Below are 11,325 nucleotides of genomic sequence, written 5' to 3' on the forward strand. Positions count from 1 at the left end.
TCACATTAATTAGTGAGATGGCTCAGTGGGTAAAGGCCCTAGTCATCAAGCATGACAATTTGAGTCCTCTTCCTAGGATCCACAGTGGGGAGATAACCAACTCACGAAAGTTTTTGCTGTGATCTACGCACACGCATTATGACACATGTATCATCCCAAAATAAATAAATAATAAAAAGTTAGAAAAGACTGTAAACCTTGGGTAAAGACAATAATGATGTGAACTTGTATACTACAGAAATATTTAGTTCTATCACAATAGCTGAATATGATAGTCATTCTTCATAAGAGTTCTTTAACATGTAGAGTCTAACTTACTTGAATGTAGTTGAAAATTCACTTTCCTTACTTAGTCATACTCCAGTTCAATACGAATTGGGCTAATATATTACTTGTCTAGTGCACAAGGATCAAGATGATACCGAACCTGTTCATCTTTTCTTCTGTTTTTCAGGAGCTCAAGCAGCCATGTAATGCTGACACTATTCTTCCCTTAAAATAAAAGTGATTTCTCCTATAGTCCTTACCCCAACTAACAAAGGAATACACAAGCAAAGTTGTTAAGAAGGTTAGTAATACTCCAATGAATTTTAATTTTTCAAAGAAGAAATAATATTGTCATACAATGGTAATGTGTCTTTTTCTATTTTTGCCTTTTTTATAAGAACATCCAAGATGCCTTGATCAATGCAGTTGCTTAATAAAATCAGTGTAAAAGCCCCAAATCTAATGGCAATAATAAAGACAGAATAAGGGAAGGAAAAATTAATTGAACCTGACTGTAATAAGGCACAGAATGGAATACAGATATTGTTATGGGAGGTAGGCTAAGAAACCTCCCTAAGGAGAAAAGTAATGACTGACAAATTCAGACACCAGAAGAATCAAAAGAAAAAAGAGTAAAAGTACATCTTGTTGACATGTGAATGGCAGGGAGAAAGGGAGAAAAGAACCCAGTAGAATATAGTTTTAATGAAGTGTTACGCAGATCACCAAGAGAGCAGGATAATGACTATGATGGAGAGATGCCCAAGGTATGAAGAAGGAAAACAAAAGGAGAAAAGGTAGAAAGAAAAGGCAAAAGCAAAATGAAGAGGGACTTTGTACCCTTGTGAGCTCCTGGGAAGAATGGTCCACCTGCTGTAACACTCCAGTGGCTTTCAGTAATCGACTTGGGCAGCTCATTAAAATTAGGTGAGGAAAGATAGGTACATTGGAAAAAAGGCAGGGGAACCAAGAAATAACTAGAGCAATACAATTACTATTTCTACCAATGGGAAAAAAAGCCAGGAATGCACAGTGCTTAAGGAGATACACTTAAGAAATACCCACTGGAAACCAGTGAGTGCATCCTGGGGAAATAACGAGAGCAATAAAGCTGGGCACAGGAGGGATGAGTCAGGCCAAAACACAGGAATATTTAAAATTGGATATGTCTGTATGAAATAACTCAGCTACCAGTGAGGGAATTTAAAGAAGCTGTTGAAGAGCAATATGAGGAAACAGAAGAATGAGCTTTCAGCTTCTCTGGGTATAATATGGGCAGACTAAATATAGAATTGCCATTTACATCACAGTGAGCTGTTTGCATTTGGTGAAGGCCTCCAGTGTTTTCTGAAATAAAGGCAATAAACTAGGCTCTAATTATTTCTGGTTATTCATTATGGTTAGTCCTCTAGATTAGGTTGAAGGGAAATAAATTAACATATATATATAAGGTCTATTTTGTGCTCTGTACTATGTGTGACATTTTTAAGATATTTGAGCTTATTTGCTTTTCATAACAAATGTGTAACATGGAAGTCACTTTCAGAGCCTTTGGCTGAAGGAATCTTAAATGACATAGCTCTTAAATGGGGGAGCAAGGATTTACCTGAGTTTGGCCAGCTCAAAGCCCAACACCATGAAGCTGCTTCTTATATTGAAGAAAGCCAAGTCAATAATGCAGTATTGAGGGCTTAGTATGCAGCTCAGTGGCAAAAGTCTTGCCTTACATGTGTGAAGATTTGAGTTTGATTCCTACCCTTAAAAAACGAAATATCAAACTAATAAAGATAAAACCAATTTCTACTTGGGATGCAAATGGTATTGCATTTTAAAGGTGAATATTGCTGCACAGGCTCACAGGTTGCACACTTGGTATCTAGTGCGTGGTGCTGTTTCTTAGATGTTATGAAGCTTTTAATGATGGTGGTTTGCTGTAAGAGGGTCTCCGTCTTTGTAATCACCCTGCTTCTGTCTGGTCTCTGCTTCTTCTTCCATGGAGATGTGAGGAGGTCAGGAGTCTCAGCTGCATAAACTCACTACCAAGCATCTGCCTAGCATCCAGCTTTTCATGACCTGGACTACTTTCCCTCAGACTATGAGTCAAAATGACACCTTTTCCCTTAAATTGCTCTGCCAGGTATAGGGCCACAGCAGGAGAAAGGTAATTAGTACAGATGGAAACCTTTCATGATTTGATTTATCATGGTTGGGTTTCAGTCAGATGAGGTGCTACTTTGTGAGACAAATATAATTTTATGAAATAAGCAATATAAAAACAAATTTTTAAAATAAAGGGTCACAATCATTTAAAAATAGCTTTAGCCTCCCTTACTGTGTTTTACTAAAGATGACAAAATTACTCTAACTTGCTAACCTCTGAGGGCTGGTAAGGGAATGGAGCAGCAGCCAATTCAGTCATGTGTACATTCATTTCCTTCTCAATGATTATTTATTATCATGAACAGGGCACATTCCTAGGCTCTTAGAAATATGAAGAAAACTGTTCCTACCTACATGGAATAGTCAGTCCAGTAGTTGATAAAAACAATAAAAGGAACGTTTATGTAAGAGTAGAGCTGACATTAAGGAAAGCCTATGGTGTTGTGTTAACATATTGGAGTGATATCAAATTCTGAGGAAGCTACTGTAGGAAAACTTTCATAGGAGAAACAAGGAAATATAACTGAACAGAAGGAACACTTCTTCCAAAATGATAACAGCAGAAGAGGAAAAAGTGACCAAGTCCTTGGTTGGGCACTGACCACATACCAGGACAATGAGGCAGATGAAGTATGTTTTGCTGGTTCCCATTCTGAAGACTTAGCCAGTCTAGGACCAGCACTTCCACAAGCCCATGTGTCCCAGTCCATCCAGAAACTTTGCTGTCATCTTTTCTGGGTGTAGTGACTAATTACTATTGTCATCCCGACTGGATTAAGAAACACTTAGAAAATTAGCTGGGAACATTTTTGGATTCATCTATGAAAGATTTTCCCGAAGTTTTAAACAGGGGATGGTGGAAGGAGTTTTGTTCTGAATGTAGATGGCATCACCCCATGGGTTGGAAGCCTGGACTGAATAACAAAGGAGAAGATGAGTTGATCATCACTTCTCTGACTCCCGATCCACCCAGAGGTGAGAAAGTTTATCCTGCCACAGCTGTCCAACACACCTCCTCCGCATGGTAGATTGTATCTCCTGAGCCAAAATAAACCTTTTCCCCCTAACCCATTTCTTATCAAGTATTTGGTCAGTAGGAGTAAAGTAATAACTACCATGCTGGTCAGACTACAAAGAGAAAATTCCCTGAAGACTTATCATAGAAAGTCATGTTAGGATAGCTCCATGATTCCAAAGATTTCTATGATCAGCAAGATAGCAGGCAAGAGAGGCTGGGAAGCAGTCACAGCTAAGTGAACAGATTCCATTCGGTTAAGTACATTAAACTCTGAGTGTGTTTACAGGGACATGTGTACCTGACCAAGAGCCTGAGATAAATCCTGATTCAGATCCCCCCTGGCACACTAACCTCCATTATTGTAAGGCTTTTATGAAATGGTCAGTTTGTGGCTCATGTCTGAAAACTGTAAGAATACCTTTTGTCCACACAAGGACCCATGCACTGTAGACAGTATGCTTGTGCACTGTAGACAGTATGCTTTCCTGTGGCCTAATTGAGACAAATGATTCAAATATTATAGTGTCTGGTTAAGAAGCAATTTTTGCTTTGACATTGACCAATTTCTTTACATCTTTGAGATGCTGAATCAAGTTTTCAAATCACCATAAGAAAAGAGCCAGCTACTTACATGGAAACAGAAATCCTCCAACCAGCTTTTGTCATTATAGGCAACTATACTTTCACTCTGCTGTCAGAGTGTACCTACCATGACATCACAGCTGTCACTTCATCACCATAACTTCAAGGGGCATTTGATAGCTGACCTTCAAACATTTATAAAATAACTATTGTGTGCTTATTGGAGCATGCTTATGTGTAAGAAGAAAGCACTAGTAAAATATTTTAGTCAAGGAGTCAATTCCACAGGAAATTAGGCTCTAATCAGCGTCAGCACACAGTGGTGGGAACAGACACGGGGTGAATCTTACCTTGAGGGGCTGCCGAGGTTGAGAAGATGGAGAACTTCTTTTAAATACAAGGAGTTATGAAAGCAAGAATGTGGGGCAGAAGGTTTTCTATGGCAAGTGTTGACATCGAAGTAAACTGAAGATGTCTTGTGTGTCCTAATGTCTGGTATGTTTTTAAAAAGCGCAATGAGCTATACACCACAAGGAAGAGCTGACATGTTGGATTCAAATTTGTAGAGCAGGTGATAGCTCAACCCTGACTGAAATTAAGCAACGAAACTTGCAAATCTCAGTGGAATCTTAGTCCTCTACCAAAGTGATTCTTGAGTGAAATATTGAATACTTTAATATTATTACAGAACCCAGTATGTTCACCATGTCTTTGAAGCAGCAGCACTGTTAAGCACACCTTCACTTGGGGGCATCTGAAACACAGCCATCAGAAAAAGCACGAGTATGGCTGAATAGTGCAACACAGCTTCAATGAAAGATCAAGCAGCCAGCTTTATTCAGAAAGGTAAGTAATCATTTATATGTAATTCTGTCACTGAGACATACACTGTTCAGAGAAAAACAAAAGCAACATTGGGATTCCTGGAATTTTAAACAGCTTGAGTTTCTGCTCAAGACAAAGGCATCTGTTGGTCACCATAGCACATAGTGTTTTCTGTTGTTTTGATAACAGGATAGAGAGCACAAGTCCCTCCACCTTGTTTTCTCTGTTTTGGGGTTATAACTGTGTTTTTAAAATGAGGACATTATTCTTCAGATATACTAGCAGTTAGATTATTATTTTTCCTACAATATTACAGATAAGATGGTGAGAGCACCACTTCTAATGAGACCAGTTTCTATCCCCAACAATAGAAACATAAAAGAGTATAGAAACAACACAGAGTGGGCACAAATGCTAGTCAACTCATTTTCCCTCGTTCAGGTTATTGAATCATTTCAGACAATGCGCCTCCACAAAAGCATTATCAACAGCTTATGCTTGCCTCTGGCATATTCAAAGCTTCTAGTCTTAGGTATCTTGAAAAATAGTGAATGTGCAATTGTCCTCACCACTTAACCATGTCATTTATATAAAAAACAATTGTCACGTCCTTAGATGACTTTAAACACCTATAAGCAATGATTGTTAATTTATTTTTTCCCTCACAAATTTCTAAATGTTCACTTCAAAACAGAAGATAGTAAAAGCTCTCAACTGAATAAGAAGTTTTATATAATAGAAAAGGATAAAATGGAACAAAACACCTATGGTTAGAATGAGAAAATCCTTGTCTGAATCTTGGTTTACCACTTACTAATTGTTTGCCACTGGGAAAATTACTTAATGTCTCTGAGTCTCAATTCCCTTAGGTTTAAAACAGACATAATAGCAGCTGTCTAATTGGATGGTTGCATTATAAAGACATTGTATACAAAAAGTAGAGGCTCACTTTAGAAATTAGCTACTGTCTTGATTACTTATTGCTAGATTAGCTACTTTATTAACTTCTGAATTTATAATGGCATTTGTAGGCACAATTCAGAAGAAAATATCTAAGTTTTAGAAATCTGTGCTTGAGTTGCAAAAGTTCAATGGAAAGCAGGAAAACTTTGAAAGAGAGTTCTTTTAGAGGAAACTGAGTAATAGCTGCTACCTTGGCTGATTTTACAAAAGTTGGAAAAGGCCATATTTCAAGGTAAATGCTTGAAAGTATTTCAGGTAACTCAGTAGGCAATACATTTCCAATATTTCTGCAATTATCATTCATTGTGAAACAATTACCTAACTTACATAGCTGACAGTATTCAAGTAAGTTTTACTAGTATGGAATTCAGGAATAGTCGCTAGTGATGGGTTAAGAATTGGTCTTTGAGATGGTCTCTAGTATTTATGATCTCTCAACCCTTCATGCAGAACCTGGGACCCACAACGTGTGACTAAGATTATTTAAATTCCTGATGATATTTGTACAAAGTCACCAAAAGACCTAAAGTATTGGATATATATTTTTTACTACACATTTTTATATTGGGACTATGAAGCAACTGTATTTTCATGACAAAGAAAATAGTGTTAATTGACAAAGTAGGGAAAGTGCACATAAAAGAACCAAACCAATCCTTTCACTCATTCTCTCCAAACCAAAAATCCTTACAAAGCATTTAGATTAGAAAGGAAATGTGTAGTTTGTCATCATCCAAGCTTTTTATCTTTGTCCACTCACTTGAATGTGTACTAGTGACTATATTAATGGAGTGAAAGATGGTGACATCAAGAATCAAAGGTTTCTCCAAGAAAATCCTTTTCTGTGGGTCTTTGAGTGCTACAAAAGTGACAGCACATTTAAAACTCCAATCTTTTGGACACCAAAGAAACAGGCCTGAGAAGATTTGTTTTAATGTCATCAATGGTTTTATTTCCTAGAACTATGGTTCTCAGACCTTCACCTCCAAAAGCATAGATAATATTTTTTTCATTAGAGCCCAAGGGAAAAGGGCAGAGCCAAAAGGGTCCAGGTACAAAGGTACATAGAGACAGATTTTGGAAAGGGTCACTCAACTTCTCAGTACATTACATTTTGCTGCAGGTGACAACAACACTGAGGGGCCCAGGTGGTGACACATAGATGGAAATAACAACTTAAAGAAAAGCCCCAACAACAGGAAGGTCATAAAATTCCGAACAAAAGGGGAATTCCTGGTTCATACTAAAATAAGATTGGTCTCAGGAAAACTAGGAGCAGGCACAACCAAAGGTTTTCCTAAATAAAATAAAATAAAAAAATTCCTCTTAAAATAAAGGTGGTTCCTAACGTGTAATGTCCTAGTGATATAATGACTGAAGGCCTTGAGGTTCCAAGGAAGATTGAAACAGGCAGCAGAGATCTCCCCAAGGGCATCAATCAGTGGTCCCTGAGCTGTAGAGAGGATAATGTCTCATTACTTCTAACCAAAATGGCAGGCAAAGTATTCAGATCTTACAATTTGGGAGCCCCAAATGTTTTAATGAAAAACAAAACAAAGAAAGGCAACCTCCAAACTGCCTGGGACAACAGAAATCTTTACTGGGCCCCCTCCCCCCAGTCTCACTATAAAATCTATAAAAATGGGAACAGAGCGATGGGAGGAGGAGACAGGAACTCAAGGGGACTATGGTCATGCCCCCACAGGACCAACACACCAGTTTACAGATCGCCCCCTCCCAGACCTTTGAAAGTAGTCTCTGCTCTTTGTCTTCCCCCTCCTTCACTCCTGGTACCCAGGCAGAGATCCAAAATGCCCTTAAGAATTCAGGGAGGGAAGGGGGCCGCGACTGAAGCCATGAAGTTGATGTCAGGTGGCCTGACCCATTCCAGGAATTCGGGCTTGGAAAAGGTGAGTAAATCGAAGGAGAGATGGACTGGGGGTGAGGACTGGGTCCTAGTGGTTTTGCCAGCCACAGCCAGGTGGCACCAGGATGGGGTAGCGGGCTCTTCTAAGGACACCATGACTACAGGCCTTCGATTTCTCCACCAACTAGGGCCTGCACCTCCTTCTCTGTGGCCTCTTCCTCCTGGAGGGGAGGCCGCTGCTCCTGGGGTTGGTCAGGCTCTTCATTGATAGGACAGGCCTCAGCCTCGCGCTCTCCAGTAGGCTCCACTTCCAGAGGGCCGGGCTCCGCCTCCCTGGGCCGTTTGGGGACTTCATGTGGCTGCTCCTCCGCGCTCCTCTTCAGACGCCCCAGCTCGTCGGCCTCTTCCTCCGCCTCAGCGTGCTGCTCTCGCACCGGCTCGGCCTCCTGGCTGAGGCCCGGCTCTTCCTCCACGGCGTCCAGCAGGCCATAGGCAGGCTGTGGCTCTGGCTCCTGCTCAGACTCGATCTCGGGCCCCGGCTCTGGCTCCAGCTCAGGGAGGGACTCGGGCTCAGGCTCCGCCTCCAGCCCCGGCTCCTCCCCCTGCCTGGGCCCCTGGTCGCAGCCATGCTCCTCCCCTGGGCACAGGGAAGCGGAGGCCTCGACCATTGGGTCATGCTCAATCTCCCACAGCCCCTCGCTGAAGCCGCGCCTCTTGTTGGGCTTGCCGAACCTCTCCTTAGACTCCTCGTAAGGGAACAGGTGCTTGGGGCCTAGCAAGGCCGTCTCGTGGGTCCCGAAGAAGAACACCTGGTAGCGGTTGGGCTCGGCGACCTGCTCGATCCTCGCCGGCCAGTGGGCATAGCCCTTCAACTTGGCAAACACCAGATCCCCGGTCTTGTACTTAGGGTGGCTGAAGTAAGACATGGCGTGTGCTCTGGGTCCCAAGTTGGCGACCGGAAGCGGACCACCGCGGCTGCGCAGGCCTCTGGCCCCAGTGCGCGTGAGCAGCGCTGCCATCTCGAGGACGCTGGCAGCGCTTCCTTCTTCAGAATGTTTCACTGCAAAGAGGGCATTATCTCGGAGAGCCAATGGCTAGTGGAGCCTGACACGGATGCCATGGTTACTGAATGTTACCGCAAATAGCATGGTGGTTGTGGTGACAAGGACTTAGTGTGTCTCCGTCTTGAGATGCCTGTGCCGTAAAGATCACCTCCGTTGTGTTCCGGAGTAGCCTAGAAAGGCTGTGATTGAAGTAATTGGGGGAAGAAAACACAGCAATTCAAACGAAAACATATTTCTGTGGAACTTGTAACAATCTGGAATTATCTTTCAGTGACTTTGCAGCCAGTGTCTGCTCACTACTGAAAACATAAGAGACTTCCCTGAGAAGTCTAGTTTAGTGATTTCTGGTTTACTCTGAGCCTATCATTAGAACTTAGGTTGAGGCCAAGACCAAGTAGAAGCTACAGACTGTGTGGAAGTCTGTCGAAGGGAGACTCGGCAGTCAGCAGTCTAGTTAGGGTGTCTAAAAGACACATGACTAGGAACAGAATCTCTAAACTGTAATGCTTTCTTGATGACCAAATGTGTATAGCAACACCACGACCATGACAACCCAGATACATCAAAATATCCGAAAAGTTCCCATGTATGAAACATAATGGCTACATTATAGGAATACTGGGGATGTGGCAGATGCTATCAGCGTTTTTCTGTAGGAGGAGAAAATTGGGTTTTGTATAGGAGAGATTAAAGGAGACTCATCTTCCTCTCTGAAGTAGTGAGATAGGAAATACTAGGTAACCACTGTTGAGCATTTAAATGACTCTTATTAAGCTTTTATTATAAGCTTCCCCTTATAGATTTATCTTTCTTTTAAATAAGATATTGAGTCCCCAATTGACTACTATTAGAGTTTTTCCCCTGTATCCTAGCTACCTTGAGTCTAGAACCATCAGCCAGAATACCTCATGGCAGAGTGACTGCACACATTACAATCTCTGGGAGAATACTGGGGCACCTTGAGAGTCATGAAGCCAGGGCCGCAGACAGTTGGTACAGGCCTTCAAAACTATTACTCTAAGGACAAAATTTGGTCAACTCCCTTCAGTCATTCTCACCAAGGCTAAAGAAGCACCTGCTCTCTCTAAACCAGTAGAAGTCTTGTGATTGGTTCTTTTACAGTACTTCATTTGAATAAATATCAGTTTATTTCCCTTTTGCAGTCATATGGAGAGAGCTACTCTATACTGTTGCAATAATAGGCCACATACAGGGGTCTCTATAGAGGTGTTTTTTGTTATTTTTGTTTTGTTGGTTTCTTTGTCTTCTTTGGATTTTATTGTTGGTAGAATGGGATGAACAGGCAGCAGGAAGACAGGATAATTACAGCAGTAGTCAAGCTCTGGCTTTGCTGATGGGAGTAGCCATTTATGCAGCAGCAGTAGTGAAGACAGAGCAATGGAATCCTTTCAGAGAGCAGTGGCAGCAGAAATAACTGGAAGCAGATGTAAGGAAGACAACAGGCTGTGGAAGGTTCTGAGGAGGTGATAAGAAACTGTGGACCCTGGTTGCTGCAAGAATTCCAGGAAGCTGGCAAGCCTTAAGGACCAAAGGTTCCAAGCACCCTAGGTCTAGGGCTGTGACACTAGCTGCAGACTGGTGGAACCTGATACTTAGGTTTGGGAGCTATAGCACTTGCTACAATGGCTAGGATTTCCAGCACCCAAGGTCTGTTTGAGACCTGTAATATTAGCAGGTACTGCCTGCTGCTACCCAAGTCTGTCTGCTGTTGCTTCTGCTTTAAACCAAGGATTACAAATGCTGCTAAGTTCCAGGGCCAGAAGTGGTTATAGGTTAAAGCAATAAACCCCCATGTGAATGCTTAGCACCATACATGCCTGGCTTCAAAAGTCTGCTAGCAAAGACCCTAAGTTTCCAGGGCTTGTTACTGTAATTGTTTAGGTGTACCAGCGTAACCCACAGGCTTTGTATTGGACTGCCAATGTTAGAAGAATTTCTCTTTGCCATCTCATAATTCCTACCTAGTTTATAAAAAGGGCACAAGCCACTTGATTATTAATTTATGATTTACCATTATTTAGAACTCTATTCCTGTCTAATATATTGGAACACAGACCTACTGGAGGTCACAGCCTAAAAATAAAGAGTAGCTTCAACCAAGACATGACTTTAGGGATGACAGAGAGCTTCTATGTTAGCAAACTAATTTTTTACATCCCTTTTGAGTTCTGCTTGCTATCAGAATGTACATTCAGATACCTATCCAAATTATCACAATACTCTGCTATATTTTGAAAAAGACACTTCTGTACTGCTTAAGTATTTAATGATACAGATGTTCTTTTGAGATGTTATAAGTGGAAAATGAGAGTCATTAGCCAGTTTTCAGTACAACATTACATTAATTTGGTGTGTTAGGTGGGGCCATTCATTTTACTTTTGGATAACGGAGGCTTGATCTGGGAAAAAATGGAATGTTATCCAAAGGTAAAACAAAAGTAATTTGATAATCCTAATTGAGCTCTTTTAGCTTTTCTTGAAACCATTTTCTTAAGATGTCTATCTGCCCTGAGATATATACAGCTTTACCCAACAGACAACCCTGATAGTAAATCAAG

General features: G+C 41.3%; 1 protein-coding gene across 1 annotated transcript; it reads right to left on the bottom strand.

Annotated features, from left to right (window-relative positions):
* Positions 1-6,740: 6,740 nt before the first annotated feature.
* On the bottom strand, positions 6,741-8,741 carry Hdgfl1 (HDGF like 1). The gene has a single exon (XM_005066440.2). The coding sequence runs from the start codon at positions 8,699-8,701 to the stop codon at positions 7,841-7,843; it is 861 nt and encodes a 286-aa protein (XP_005066497.2). The 5' UTR covers positions 8,702-8,741; the 3' UTR covers positions 6,741-7,840.
* Between the last annotated feature and the right edge of the window lie 2,584 nt (positions 8,742-11,325).

Source organism: Mesocricetus auratus, unplaced genomic scaffold (genome assembly GCF_017639785.1).
Source record: "Mesocricetus auratus isolate SY011 unplaced genomic scaffold, BCM_Maur_2.0 Super-Scaffold_100013, whole genome shotgun sequence".
In the NCBI taxonomy this organism is placed as follows: domain Eukaryota; kingdom Metazoa; phylum Chordata; class Mammalia; order Rodentia; family Cricetidae; genus Mesocricetus; species Mesocricetus auratus.